At 35.0% G+C, this 16090-nt stretch overlaps 1 protein-coding gene across 1 annotated transcript in view; it reads right to left on the bottom strand.

Annotated features, from left to right (window-relative positions):
* Positions 1-1001: 1001 nt before the first annotated feature.
* The window catches only part of LOC129796676 (nephrin-like), a 75858-nt gene continuing 60769 nt past the window's right edge, over positions 1002-16090 (bottom strand). The window contains exons 8-17 of the mRNA XM_055838799.1: positions 13127-13257; positions 11580-11739; positions 10851-11065; positions 8986-9067; positions 7058-7217; positions 6144-6580; positions 5374-5612; positions 5124-5255; positions 3085-3282; positions 1002-1372 (exon numbers count right to left, since the gene is read on the bottom strand). Of these exons, the coding sequence (XP_055694774.1) occupies positions 1247-1372; positions 3085-3282; positions 5124-5255; positions 5374-5612; positions 6144-6580; positions 7058-7217; positions 8986-9067; positions 10851-11065; positions 11580-11739; positions 13127-13257 (1880 nt within the window). The 3' untranslated portion in view covers positions 1002-1246. The remainder of the gene's footprint in view (positions 1373-3084; positions 3283-5123; positions 5256-5373; positions 5613-6143; positions 6581-7057; positions 7218-8985; positions 9068-10850; positions 11066-11579; positions 11740-13126; positions 13258-16090) is intronic.

Raw genomic sequence — 16090 nt, 5'->3', positions numbered from 1 at the left:
CGAAAATTCAAATTCAAACACAAAAAAAATATGGAATATAAAAAAAAAAATGTTTTTACAACCAAAAATGAATGTTAGAACGGCTTTAAAATCAATTGAAACGCCTGTTTTTACTGCAATGAATCCATCCACATTGATTCATCTTTCTTTGCTTTATTTTGCAACAAAATTTACATAAAATCTCTGTTTTGTATCAAAAAATTATCTACACTTAAAAAATCATTTTATTTTTTGGGTAAAAAGAAAATTTTGACCTTTTGCAAGCCATTTGATTGACTTTTTTCTTTCTATTTCAAATCCCTGCGTATTCGTATATTTTTTAATTTATTTTTTTGACTTCTTTTTTCTCTCGATAAATGTGAAAAAGTTTTGGATTCCCTTTTGCTGAGGGATCGTTTGAAAACGATTAATGGATGTCAAATAAAAACAAAGTTTTGTAAATTGAATTAATAAATTTTTTTAATTGTAATATTCGTTTTATTATCTAGAGAGGATTAATTAAAGGTTAAAAAGGAGTTTCTATTTTTTTTATGTATAATATATATACGAAAATTGAGCCATTTAGATGGAAAAATTTTTAATTTTCTTTTTACACATTTTACAGTTTAAAAAAAATTAAATTTCCTTCGTTTTTTTCTCTTTGATTTTTATTTTCTTTTATCGAAGAATGATTGAAGTTTATTATATCTATTCAAATTAACTTTGCATTGATGCTCCACTTTTGATTGATAATGTGGGTGTAGGTGGATTGACCAATGAAAACAGTGCTCGAATTTTCTCAACCAATAAGAAAGAAGACTTTTCTTCTTCTTTTTTATTTATCTTTCAACAAGACTGCGGATCGTCAATGTAAAGTTTTTTTTGAATAGAGTACAATTAACTCGTCATTTTCCTTCTTTCAATTATTGTTGCAACGCCGCTTTACATTCCCTTAAATACAAATAAAAAAACACGTTTTTTTTTAAAATTCCTTTTTACGCTGCCTTTCCTATTCTTTTGAATTTATTTATTTTTATATCTTCGTTAAGTATATTCACAGTGTTTGTCGCAAATGGTTGTATATAGTTCTTGTTTTTTTTATTTACCTCAAAACGTTTTTATTGTTGTTTTTAATAGGTGTATATTTTTTTTTAGTTTAGTTTATTTACAAAAAAGTTGTTGTCTCCTCGCGAACGAGATTCCCAGGATTCGTTCATTTTACAGGATGTTGGTGGGGGTTGGTGGAGAGGAGATGAATTTATTGGTGTCAGAAGCGTGTTGTGTAGTTAATGGTGGGATCCACGGGGGGAGGTGACGTAATACCCGATGACCTATCAAGGGTAGTTGTTTTGGTCACCTCCCCCTCTGGGATTGCCATCCGGGTGGGATTCTTCTGCAAAAGCAAACCATCCACAACAATCAAGATAAAAACTTCACAGTTCTAATCTGTCGTAAAAATTTTCCCAGAGAGATTTGCGGAATGGGAATGGGGAGGGGGAAAAGTTCTCACAGAGGAGAGGTAAAGAGAGACAAAAACTAATTGAAGAAAGAAAGAAAAATTCACTCCTCAATGCAATTTTGTTGGGATAATGTAGGGAAGAAAGTAATTAAAGAATTTTTCTAGAGAGAAATAAGAAAAGAAAATTTAGGAGAAGAATTAAAAAGGAACTTGCTGAATGTCTAGAAGGGGTTAAAAGTTTTTTTTTCGTATGATTAGTTAGGAAATAAAAATAATTCAATTACGTTGAATGGAAAAGGACATTATTCACTGCACAATGTGGAATGAGAATCCTTCAAAAACTTCAGAATAATTACTTAAAATTGGAGACCTCTGGAAGTCTTATGGCGTCCAAATAACATTTGTTTTATGAAAATTCTTCTGGGGGAAAAACTGCTAGAATTTTCCAGTCCGCAGTGTATATTTCTAAGGTTTAGAAATCAATGGAAACGCAAGTCAAGCGTTAATATTTTTCCATTACAACGGTTTTTTTTGTTCTTGCAGTATTCTATTGCTGTAGTTTTTTCTTCTTTAAGAGCTTCTTTGTAGTTTTTACAGCCTTCCGGCGGTTTAAGTACTTTTTGCAATTCTTTTCTGTTTTCTGTCTTCTAGAAGTTTTAGCTCTATCACAATGTCTGCAGTTTTCTATTTTCTTGTAATTTCAGCAATTTTTTTCTTTTTTTTTTGGACTTTAGGCTTTTTTTTTCACATTTTTGCAGTCTTCTGTTTTCTAGCAGTTTGGGCGTCTCATCGCAATCTTTTGCAGTTTTTCACTTCTCTAGTAGCTCAAGTAAGCATTTTTCTCGAAAGTTTTTGTGATTTTTTATTGCAGTTTCAATTCAGTTGGGTTTTTCTGTCTTACTTAATTGCCCTTATCATGCTGTTAAATACTGGGACATTATAGTAGTTTAAGCTTTTTTTTTCTCAAAATTCCTGTAGTTTGCTATCGTTTTGCAATTCCATCAATTATTTTTCGTTTTCTAGCTGTTTTTTGTCTATGAAAAACCTTGAATGTTAAAGTATAGAATTATTTCGCAGTTTTCCTGTTTTCTAGTAGTGTAAGTGAGCGACTTTTTGTGAATTTTTATTGCAATGTTAATTCAATTTAGTTGTTAATGTCGTACTTATGATATATCTTTAACACGTTGAATATCGGAGAATTCTAGCAGTTTTTTTTAAATAAAATTTTAAATGCAAGAACTGTTAGTAGTTAGATTCCTTAAGGTTTTTCAGTGTTTTCCAAAGAGTTAATTTATCTCAAAATTCTATTTTAATATTTAAAATAAAACTATAACGTTAAATTTTGAAACTTAAAGGTTTTATGAAAATGCCTAAACTCCTTTCTCTCTCTCAAAATTGCGTGAAAGTGCGTAAAGGTGCGTGGATGTCAGGTACACAGCACCACATTTAGGGAGGTAAAAGGAAAGTCAGAAAGGGCTCATCTATATACATAGCTATGTTTGCATTTTGAGAGAGTGATGGTGGGTCAAATCACGGGTCAAATATGCAAGTAAATTTGATGTTTGGGAGGCAACATTCTCGGACCGTGCGGATGGAATTTGCGGTTTGGGGGTTGCTTTAAAGGGGCGGGGGGTGGTTGAACTTACCGCACTATTTGAGCAGGGCCCATCTGTCATGTTGTTTGTTGTCACGAGTGTTTTATTCGCAAAGGGCGCCGGAGGTGGAAACGTTGTCATTTGTGATGGATGGGACATGACCGTTGTGGGTGGCAGCCGGGAAATTGTATTTGTGCCATAGACAGCTGATGGGTGGTGGGTATAGCTGGGATTTCTAGCCAAATCAATCTGCAAATCAACTTCGATTAGTCAGCTCTCTTCCTCATCCTTCCCTGCTTCCTGGCATCATGGCCAGACCATCTCATTCTGCTGCTGTGCATCAGTAGCAACTCTAATGGCACGGCGGGGAATGTATTTTGTGTGTGCTAAAAATTTTTCCCCCGTGCGCGCTCCCATTCATCACAACTCATCGCCCCAGTTTTCAGCACAAACACCGCACACGCCACCCCAACCCTCCGCCCACACATTCTTTCGAATTTGCTGAATTTTCCTCTAATTTTCTCACACACAAACACACTATAAATTTATTTTGTTTTTCATTTTACAATCACATATCGGATAAATCTTCTGCACACCCCAAACCACCCCTAATCCACCCACGCAATCTTTTATCATTGTGTGTGTGCGTGAAAGTTGATTACTTTTTTTTTGTACTGTAATTTCAATAACAAAAGCGGCTTTTGTGATTATCCATTTGGCAATTTTCTCATCCAAATCCGGAAAAATCATTAAAAAATCTATCAAATATTAATAAATATTTTATCAAAAAAAGGGAATTGATAAAAAATTTCATTCATTTTTGATATAGATTAACTAGGAGATTTATTAAGTAAAAAAAAAAAAATTTCGCTTCTTTATTTGTGAAAGTTTAAATATATTGTTACGGCGATGCCGAACAATGCTCTCAAAAACCCCCGAAAATGATTAATTTTTACCTCCCAAATTTTTCTAATACCTACTGCTCACATATTTTTATGGGTGATTTTTCTCATAAATTCAACCCAACTATTTTTAAGAGTGATTCTGGAATCAAGAATCAAGACCACGAAAAGTGGAATGCCCCTTGGCCATATTTCCCTAAATGACGCACCCCTTGCGTCAAATGCGCGCGACAGGATCAAACCTGTTTGCGATCGGACTGCTATATAAGCAGTGTGCGTAATTGATCAGCATCATTCGACGGCGAGCAGCCGTAGAGGCAAGACCTCAGGAAAAGCTCAGCCATTCCCTCAAAATTGAGGTGAGTACAGCCGCTACAGAGCGAGCATTTTAGAACAGCCGCTAAAGAGCGAGCCGTTCGCAACCAACCCTCCTGGACATCGGGAAGGTCTGTAAGCCCCTCATAGAGAAAGCTTCCACTCTAGTAGTGGTGAGGTGACATCTTGCATAGAGACACTCACAAAAGATTTGGGACTAGCTTCAAGTCAAATTGTTCTGAGTGCCACAAGCATCAGAATCCCGCAACAACCACCGAGGTTGGCATTCAGTTTTACCTCGAGGGATTTAACTCGCTAATCTCACCCCAGTGATCAATACCACAGTTGGCACTGAAAGTGACCCTATAAAGTGGCCATTTGACCAGGGCTTGCTGAAGAATTTGGAGGAAGGAGATCGTGACCTTATCGATCCGAGCTTTCCGCGGCATTAAGCCCGCTACAACAATATTTTTTAACAATTGAGTAAACGAAGTAATTCAGAACTTAGAGAAAAAATTAACAAAATCTTAAGGCTTTTGTTAAAATAATTGCAAATTGTCTCAATAAATTCAAATTTGGCGCCATATGAAGGCTCGAAGAATTCCAGAGGTGGTCACTGGAAAGTTCCAAAATGTCAATGGAAAAAAATAGACTGGAATTCATGACAAAGTGTCACTGAAAAAACTTGTCAGATCGTTCTCAGATTTCAGAGCAGACGGACACGCGGAGGTCCGCGCTGCTCAGTGAAAAGTGGATTTAATTTTTAACAGCTTTCTTTTTTACTTTCTTAAGACATGAATTTTACCCGAAAATTGTCTTGAAGATATTTCAAACTTAAACTTTTCTATTTAATTTAATAATTATTTAACTTACCTGTGCGTAAATCGTTGGCTCGTGCTGTCGCTTTAGGTCACCATGTCGTGGTCGTCCGAGGGTTGCTGTCGTATAGGGTGGTCGCTTCGATGGGGCCAGCAGGGAGAGGTCTGCATACGTTAGATGGTCATTCTGCGCACACAAATTAAATGAAATATTTGTAAAGAATTTTGAAGTTGAATAATTAAATTGTTGGTTATGATTTTTGTGGTGAAAAGGGAAGATTGTAAAGGCGCAAAGAGGAACGTACCATTGTTGGCTGTTGCGCCAGGCTCGTGACCACAGGTCGCATTGTGCTGTAAGTTGTTGGTGGCAAGAAATTCGGAGCAGCAGCACTCTGATATGCCACCATCCTCTCATAGCTGCCCAGGGCATTGAGGCCATTCTGCTCAGCGAGGGCAGCTGTTGCATACAACCGTGGGTGGGCAGTTGTATTGATCCACTCAAACCCCTTCTCATCATCGCGGTCTCCAAGTGATGGTTGGGGACCTAAGTGGAGGAAGATATATTTCAGAAGGAAAAGATTTTGCAGTGTGATGAAAATGATGCTCTTTTATCTACCAAAGAGTGCCCCAGAGGGAACATTTTGGTATATAAAAGATTTTGCGGAAGATGTTGAATTTTTGGCCATAGAGTTCTTGAAATTTAAGGAGTTGCTCCTTGAAAGTTAAGGCATGAAAAGTATGGGATTTAGTGTTGAAACTTAAGAAGTCTTTTCATGATCTTTCAAATTTTTCATCAACAGAAAATTTTTGTACTGATTCTTATCAAAAAATTCAAAGAAAAAGAAAGGAGATTATTCATTTTTGGTTTTTCATAACATTCGAATTGTACAAATAAGAATGATTTTTGATGTTCTTAGCCGGAAAATATCCATAAAATCATCAAACAATTCTTTAAATTAATTCTCACAAAATCTCTTAAAATTTCTGATAAAAATTCTAGCTTAGGACTTTTAAATTCTGACTCATTCCTATCCTATAATTTCCCAAAAAAAAAGATATCAAATAAAATTCTTACCTTGTGGTATAATATCGGGATTTTTCTCCATACTATCGAGGCTATCATCGCATGAATCCCTTCCTGGATCGAGTCCATCCATTTGCGATGGATGCGTTGAGTTTCTCATTGTTGTTGTTGTTGTCGATAGGCTAGGTGCTATGTGGCTCGTGCAGTTATTGTGATCCCTCCCACTTGAACCCCTTAGGCGGACAATAAAGACAATGACGAAGGCAATGAAGACTAAACCACCCACAACTCCAAGAAGAATAGCCAAGAAGGGCTTCATGTCTTCAATGACAGGTGCTCCGAGAGCCATGTCTGTTTGCTTTTCAGGATTCTTCAGCGTGTAGGCATTGAGGCGGACTGATTTGCTGGTTCCCTTTGAATTTGTTGCTGCAAACAGGAGTATGTACTCCACACCTGATTGCAGGCCACGAATCTCAAAGTAGGGTAACCTTGAAGGAAATAATTTTAAGAATAAAATTTTTCATTTTGGGAGAAAAATGGGAAGAGAAAGAAAAGCACAATGGTGGCAATATTTCCGGGAATTTAATTTGAAATATTAAGTAGGTACAATATTGCAAAAATATACCGCGAGAATTATTTTCTCCCTCGTATATTTATTCTTTCCCCATCCAATGAATAACTTTCCAACCGTTGAAATTCAATGCTTTCAACTTTTGTGTATGAGTTTCCATTATTTTTTTTTTGGTGGGAAATTGTGGTGAGTAAAGCCGGAAAATTTTCGTGTTAATTTAATACAAAAATAAACAAGAATAAATGACGCTAGAGGGGGCGTAAAGCGCAAAAGGGGACGCCGTAAATTAACCTCAAAATCAGAAAAAAAAACTCTGCGCGTAATTTGAGGGAACGTAGCAGAAGAAAAGGTTTAATTTGAGAAAAAAATGGAAAATGAAAACTTTTGAACTTACCGAGACTTTGTGGTTGTCACCAATTGACGAGCTTCGGATGAGTAAACTTCAGCAAAAAAGCTCTGCTGTAGTCCACCATTGAAACCTTCAATGCATTCCACCTGTATCATATCGTACGTTATATTGAGCACTGTGCAGTTGCTCGGTGGATCCGGAGGACCTGCACGTAGGGTTGAAACAGGAAAGACGTTGTAACTTTAGTTAATATAGTGTTATTGCATGTTATTGTTGTGTCTTTTTAATGAGGATTCTTTGTTGTTGTCGCGGAGATTCACTTTGAAATTCTTTTGCAGTGTAAAGATGTTAGTTTAAGTAACATTGACGACGTAATGAGCAATTTTTATACATTTTTGAAACTGAATTGAAAAAAAAAATTAATCATGTATTAATTGAAAACCCCTCATTTTTTTAAATCCTTCAGAAAATATTAAAAATTGAAAAAGAAAATTTCTTCTTAATAAATTTCCCTTTCAAAATTCTAACGTTTGATCACTGTAAGTCAGTGCTAAGTTAACGTAAGAAATTTTCTATTTGCAATTGTTTCTTGTTTAAAACAAAATGAATTAACTCCTTCCTTTCATATTACTTTTAAAACAAAGTTGATAATAAATCTAACATTCTGGTGGGATTAAGAGATTTTTCTTTTAAATCTGTGACACAGGATTTTCATACGACAAGACATTTCATAGCGCATTGTTTTGTACCTCTGCAGTTCATTTTGTAAAAAAAAATCTTTCACATTCAGTTTTCATGAAAAATGTATATAATAAATGTAAAAGCTCATTGGGGAATAAACTTTGTGTGCTGTCGCTCAAAATGTCTTTCGCGTAACTTCACGCAGTTTTTCGCGCGAACTAGAGCAAAATGTGAGAGAATTCACTTCTTGAACGCAAAGGTACCATGAGCCTCGGTAACATCCCAACATCCCCATGTTGTTACAGAGAAGAAAAAAAACCAACTTCTCAGAAGGGGGTTGGGGGTTGTTTTTAATCTATGAAAGCGATGTTGCTTTTGTAAATTTTTAATGAGCTAAGTCCACAGAGTCGTTTCCATTAATTAAAAAGACACACCACGCTCCACTTGACGCAAAAGCGCGCGCCAAAAGGAAAAGTTCTCACATCGGTGTGGGGCGCGTGATCCAATTTGCAAGTCAATTTTCATCAATAATTCTCCAGGTGAGGGTGCAAAACCGATTGATCGCGCGCCGAACGCTCCCTCCTCCGCAATTCTATCTTACATACCTATATAATCTATAACAAATTACAAACTTTTGTGGAAATTTGAATTATTGATTATGTGCGCGCTGTGAAATCAATGAAATTTCATCTAAAGAGATATTATGCATGAGCTAAAAAGCTTTATTTGCACATAGAGTGCAAAAGTTGAGCTTTTGCATTATAAATTCAACAAATTGTCCATAAACTTTCACTTTAAAGTTTTCTTTTTTTTATCAATAAAACGAATAATTCAATTTTATTAGTTTTGATTAATACATTGAGAAGAAATCTACAAAAAAAACCTTTATAAAAAGAATTTCTCAATAGAAATGAGCATAAGAAGGTAATTATTTTCGGGATTTATGTTTCTAATTTAGAACAAATATTTATAATTAGAAAATTGTTAATGCAACAAAAATAAAATATTTCCTTATTAAGGAGATTTTCTTGAACAATTTAACATTTTCAAGAAGTGTTGTTAAATTAAGAGATTTTCAAGAGGTACCAATCAGCATAATTTAAGCATAGATTCTTTGAACACTTTTCAAGCACTTTTGAATCTCACCGCATACATCCACACATAAGGTTATATTGTAGCGATACAATTAGCACAAAAATTAAGGTGGCTAATCCTCACAGTATTAACCCCATCTTAGCTCCCACTCTTGGGGCTCTTGAGAGATGGTGTATGAAGTGGCAATGAACTCTTACCTGCTGGGATGATGTGGAAGACACATGGATCCGCCTGAGTGCCGATTTCGTTGCTACCCCAACACAGAAGGGTTCCATAATCCTGCAAAAGGCGAATCACACAGAATGCTCTTTAGTTGATTGTCACACCCCAACCCCCACACTCCCCTTCAGTCAACCACCCACACGTCGGGGAGGAACCCACAAAGTGAAGAAGGAGATTTTAAAGAGAGAGGGGGGCCAACGGACCCTCGGGGGTATCGTTTGACCCATTTTAATTAACATTTCATTTAGCGCCAGGAGGAGAGAGCCAAAAAGAGCGACAGAAGCGAAGGGCAAGAGAAAGAAATTGGGATATAATTGAGTATATAGGGGATGTGCCCTTTTTCGGTACAACACGAAGGTATTCTTGCTCTTCTATGCAAAAATGTTGTTGTTGTTGGGGGTACTTTAAAGTAGATGGGATCCTTTAATGTTCCTCACATTGAAAATTTATGAATAGAAAATTAGATGTTACTGTGTAGTTTTAAAATGGTTTTAAGGGCAGTTTTAGGGTGAAAATAGTGGACTTAAAATTCACAGAGCGGCTGCTTAATTGTTAATTTTATTTAACAAAGCTAATGCATCGTTTAGAATGATGTTAATTTTTATTTATTCATAGTTTATGATATTCGGGATGATTTTGCGAAATTTATATTTTTTTAAGGAACAAAATCAAAGAATATTCAGATAGGGCCTTATTCAGTGACCAAGAAACCATTGAAATCTTCGAATTCTGTACTGAATTTTCAAGATTTCAAGCGAATTTCAATGGTTTTTTAGTCGCTGAATAAGCCCCAATATCGTGAATATTCCGAATACCAAAAAAGTACGAAGAATATAGAGAATATTCCGTTTACTAGGAGAATATCGACATTATTCCGAATATTAAGAGAAGGTTATAAAATAAACAATTTTCTTCCAAGGAACATTCCATCATATTTGTTTTCTCTTGAGAATCATTCTACTTTTCCCAAAAAAAAAAGAATTATGAAGACTTCCCCGAACCGAATTATCAAATGTAATCCCCATAATTTTGTATGAGAATACCAATTTCCCCGTGAATAATATTCAATAAATTCAACCTTATTAAAATTTCACAAAAACTGCCTTTTTCATCCCCCCAATTGCCCCTGAAAATAAAAATATTCCACTGGAATATTGACGGGTTAAGTTGAATAAAAAAGGGTTGTTTTTTTTCGGAGGAAGCGGGGGGGGGGCAAATATATAAAAATTATGATAATCGCTTGATAAATATTCAGGTGCCGTCAAAAATATTTTGTGAACTAAAAATAGCCCTTCCGCGTGTTATGAATGGAAATGATGTTTATGGGTTTTATTCGTTTTTTTTTTCTCATCATTTTTTTCTACATTAAATTCATCATCATCCCTTTGTGAGGGTTGTGTTTGATCTTTCATTGAATTTTTTTAAGCACGGAGGTTTTTTTATCCAAAGGGTGGCGATGTGGAGGAATGGTTGAAAATGTTCCATCAAGCAGGAGAAGGATCTCTCTGTGAAACGATTAATTTGGGGGAATTTTGTGGAGAAAGAGAGGCAATGTAAAGGGGGTTAAATGCAATGAAGTGTACAAGAGACATCCCTCCCTCTCTTAAATTTCAATGAAGACGAGAGAATTTATGTTTGGGGTGTTGGAGAGCACAATTAAATCTACAAGGGAAGCATGAAATCTGTCTCACTCTACTACAATTTTGACCAACCTCCGCAATGTCTTGTGTCTTACCATTTTGGGCAAGAAGGGGTAGTGGGGGGTAAAGGTGGCAAAGGGGGTTGATTTAGGGAGTTCTACATAGACACACACACAGAGGAAATATATGTATATAGTTACATGTTCTGTTCGTGGCAAATAGTGAGCAATACTCTTGGCATGATCGAATGCGATAACGGATGTCGGGATGTCCAAGAACTCAAATTGGGTGCTGTTGAATTTCCATGTGAAATTGATGTCATCCGGATTTGCCTCAACTTCGCACTGAATCTTCACCAATTCACCCCTTGCTGCACTATAGCTGTCCATCTGTCCCGGACGACACAGTGGTGGAACTAATAAAAGGGAAAAGTTTGTTCCCGAAATTGAAATTTCACATGAATAGCACCAAAAATTATGATTTTTAACTTTTCATGATTTTCTGACTATTCAGGTTTACCAGTGAGATTTTAACGTTTAGAAAATTCTATAAAACTCTCTTAGAAACTTTAAATTACTTGTTAAATAAATATTTGTTAAGAAAAAATCATTATTTGAGGAGAAAAATAAAAATCATTTTGTAAAAGATTTGTGAAAGTTTGTCAAAAAATAATTCAAACTTTGACACATTTTTTCTGATTAATTTCATCTCTCTGAGAATTTTTAATGTCATTTTCTTTTACAAATATACTTTGGAAATTTTAATAAGTTTTTAACAAATTATTTTACAAAAAATGAACTAAATACCAACAAGTCAATGTTTGAGAATTTTAACACGAAAGAAAATTATTTTCCCCCCTTTTATCTTGTCCTTTTCATTAATTTCCTATCCTTTTAGAGGCATTCAAAAAAAAGAGCAAAATTACTTACATTTTATATCCAACGTGACGGGGTTACTCTCACCATCCCCTTCGCGATTACTACCCACGCAAGTGTACAAACCACCCCGGGCACGACTTACATTCTGAAGGACGAGACTCTGGTTCGCCACAACGATGCCTTCGGCTACATTGTTGTCCAATATTTTGCCCTGCAATTAGACGATGGATGCCTCAAGTATTCGTTTTTTTCTTAAGAGCTTCTTCCTTGTATGTGGTGCCTTTTCTTGTGGCAAAAAAGGGGTGGCGCGAATTTATGAAAAATATTATAAGGATCTCACGGGTAAACAATAAAGGGGCAAAATTGCGGAGATTAAACTTTGTGCGAAGGGTGGATTTTGTAGTGATGGAAGGGGCAGTTTTTAAAGGAGATGTAAAATTAAATTTGAGGAAAAATATTTTCTCAGAAGGATAAATTTTTTTCCTTGAAGTACTTTTCACCTTCTTCCCCATTATTTGTTCATGCAATTTTCCCAAGGAAATTTCTCTTTAAAAAATTTTCTCATTAAAACTCTTTGTGAGGGGAAAATGTAAATAATATAATTTTTTTTTCTTTTTGAAAATCTTCAAAGACAAATTCAATGGATTAAATTTATCTCTTTTTAAGGATTTTTTTTTGCATTTTTGCATCTCCTTAATGGAAAATCTATTAGGAGATGCTCTGCAAGAATACACGTTTTCTGATTGTTTCCTCAAATTAATGATTTTCCTAAAATTAAAATGAATAAACTCCTTTTTGTAACTCCCCTTTTATGGGAAGAACCTCAACAAACCATGCGAAAAGCTCTTCAACTTTTCTTGTACATTACAGGCAGAACGCTGTGTTGAAGAAAATTCATTCTTCATATGCTTTTCCTCTCAAGTCTCCTCCGTACCTAACTTTGGGTCCATATGGAAAGTTTTGGAAGCTTACTTTATGTGAATATTACTCACTAAGATAAATTTATATAATGTTATGTACTTATTTTCTCTGTGCAAAGCAACACACACACACACATCATACACTTAATTACGATGCAAGCTCGCAATATGAGATATAATTCTCTTATAGCTGGCAAAGGAGGAACTTATGGGGTATGTGTTTATCCAAACTTACGTTTATATTCTCTCTCCTCACTAAAAAGCATACATATTGGATTTAAGCGGAAAGTAATAATCTCATTTTGGTGCTGGAGTATACACTACATAGCAAAGAAAAGTCTTGGAAGCTTAAATTTATTTTTTTTTAAAATAAATTCTTGGGAGGAAAATTGAGATTTTGAATGAATTTCTGTCTCTTCTTTTCCCTTTTACCATTGAAAATTTAACTGATGTACTCATATTTTATTACGCCACTACGTTGTCGTTGCGTGTGATAATTACCCGGTTGGCAGGTATTTGATAGGTATTTTTAAAGTTAAAATTGAGGGAGTTTTTCTTATAAATTTTCTGTTTTAAAATTCAAACCAAAACTAAAAAATAAATATAAATTTCAATGTGGGTGGAAAATATGTTTTGTCTGAAGGAGGAAGAAGATAAATGTGAGAGGGGTTGACTTACGTTATGTCTCCAGCTGACACGATATACCCATGGGTTGGATTTAATGTTGCACTCAAAGTACACGTCAGCTCCCTCGCGAATTGACGATGTATTCAAGTTTGTCCCAAATTCCAACGACACAACGGGAATATCTGTTGGATTTTCCAAAATACAATTATAAAGCTTTAGTTCGGAAATTATACATATAGTAGGTTATATTATGTACAGTACATATATAGTGTTCTGTCTATCTCACGGGGGAATTATGGAGTCACTTCATGCCGCCACATTTTCCCTCCTTGTTGAAGAAAAAAATAAAGTTCAATGTGGGTGGAAAGCTGAACGACTGAAGCTTTGTATGAGGGGTGATTTTTCTTTAAATAACAATACGCGAGATAGTTCTCTCTCCCTCTCTTCGTTTTCCTTATTACAATACAAAAGAATGTAAATCACACTTAAATACAAATTTATCGTCACAAGCAACACATTTATATTTTAGTTCCATCGTCGTTCACCTCCCCAACCCATTTTATTTCATGTTTTATTGGAGGGAAAAGAACTAGCGAGGAAGCCACTTGAGTTCCTTCATCCCCCTACCATCAAATTCCATCACAACTACTACCCTCTAACCACCCACACCACCTCCCAATTTTTTCTGCACGCCCTTTTGTACTCCCTCTATCCATTGATATATATTTTTAAATGCGAAAGAAGATAGTAACAATAAAGTGGAAGAAGCACGTTTTGCTGAGATAATAAATGCTTCAGGAGGAGGAGGAGGAGGAAAAAACGCCAGAGATATGGTGAAGAAAACAGCAAATTTCACTGAATATTCTCATTGAGCAATCTCTTTTATTATTGCGCTACAAATACAATTTTTGTTTCTTTGTTTTTTAAATATGTTTCCACATTTTTTCTCATTGTTCGTGCGCATTTTTTTGAGCATCAAAAATTCTGTAGAGTAGTCAACGTGGCTTGGGTATGTATTGCAAATTGGGTCACATAGAGCCAATTCTTTTGCATATAAACATGACATCCTCATGCAGAGAGCTCTTCGCCATCCCTCCTCAAACCCTATTCTTGTGGATGATGGGGAGAAAAAAGGGGGTGCAATAGTCATGTAATTTCATGTTATTTTAACATACAAGTCACAGAGAGAGAGAATAATAACAATTTATTTATTTAAAAAGAAAAATATTAACATTACTTTATTACACCACATTGGTGATTTTGCTTTTGGAATAATTTGATATGATGGGAAATATTTATTTTGGGTGGAGAAATACCTGCATACGTGGAAAAATTTCTATTTATAATGAGATTTTTTATTTGATAGTTAATCATGGAAAAATCATGAAAAATATTAAAAAAGTAAAAAGGATATTCAGAAGAAGATTCTCAAAGAATTTGTTTATTCTTTTCAGAGACTCTTAAGGAAAGAATAAATGATTATTTTTCTAATTATTCTGTCAGCAGTTAAGAAATATTCTGTAAGCAATTAATTCATATTCTGTCAGCAATGGATTAATATTTTGAGAGAAGCAGAATGAGTGGACAAGTATTCTGTCAGCAAATAAACGTAATTAGATTTCTGATCAGTATGAATTAAATAAAAAACTGTTTTACTGTATATAAATATTTCTATTATGTTTATGTACTTACAGAATATTCATATTTGCAAACAGAATAATTCCTCTCGATTATTAATAGATTTATTAACAGAAAAAAAAACGACTAGCTGACAGAATTATTTTCTTATAGAATGAACGGAATTTTTTAAAACAAAATTCTGTTTTCAGTAAATTACAATTTTTCTTGTAAAAATAATTATTTGCTGGCAAAATAAATTTATTATTACAGAATAAATAATTTTGCTTGCAGAATAAAATTATTTATCAATTTACTGTAACTCATTTCACAGTATAAATTAATTAAATGTTTTCCTGATAGATTTTCTTCTTAAAAGAATGTATATACAGAATAAATAATTTTGCTTACAGAATAAAATTATTTATTCCATTGAAATGAAATTTTTGAAAATGATTTAAAAAAAAAATAACCCATTTCTTCCTGCTTTCTTATCTAATTTTTTTTAATCTGATGTCTCATCTACCCTCTACGTCCCTTTACTATTCTTCACAACAATAAAATATGTTTCAGAGAAAAAGGTTCTAATACAATCCACCTTCTAATAAAAAATCAGTGACGTGGAAATTTAAGAAAATGCTTCCACAATTTCATTCCCACAACAAATTGTAATTCCATTTCCACATTTATATATTTTAGCTCCTCCTCCTACACCTAATTCTCCGTAACACCCAAAAATTCTCTCCCCTTTCTGCTCCTTTCCCCCCCCCCCCCCCCCCCCCCCCCCCCCTTCCCTTCACAAGTTGTGTACATTAACGAGAAAGGACTTGAGCAATTTTGTATATTGGTTCCTTGGAAAATAAGGAATGAGTTGAGGGGGTGGGGAGTGTTTGCTTTTTTTCTGCATGAGCTAAGAAAAACCGGCAAAAGCTCATTTTGCAGCGAAAGGAACGAAAAGAAGGAAAAACTTCCGCACAAAACATTCAGCATTACGCGCGCGGTATGTCGTTGAAATATTGATACACATCCGGTTGGTTTAGCTCCTCTTTTTGAGTGTATTAATGTTGCGAAGACACCCCCTCATTTAGCCCCAACTCCTCCGCATAAAATCCACAACGCAGCCCTTAGAAAAGAATGATGGTGAGTTCATTTCCCAGCTAAGGCAGGGTGTGTGTGTGATTATACATAATCGTGAATTAATTTCCAATTTAGACGATGGAAAGAGCTTTTCCCCACTCCCATCCCCCCGCCCCGGGGGGGATTTTCCATCCACACAATCCATGGAGGATTTAGCACACTGGGCTTAAGCACTGTGCCCAGTGGATAATCTCGAACGATTAGAGATGGAATCCCCAAAAACGGCGGGAATTCTCTTTACTTTGCATTTTTCTCCTAAAT

The sequence above is a fragment of the Lutzomyia longipalpis genome, chromosome 4 (assembly GCF_024334085.1).
Source record: "Lutzomyia longipalpis isolate SR_M1_2022 chromosome 4, ASM2433408v1".
In the NCBI taxonomy this organism is placed as follows: domain Eukaryota; kingdom Metazoa; phylum Arthropoda; class Insecta; order Diptera; family Psychodidae; genus Lutzomyia; species Lutzomyia longipalpis.
The sequence above is the reverse complement of the archived record's forward strand: the minus strand, read 5'-3'. Positions and strand labels throughout refer to the sequence as shown.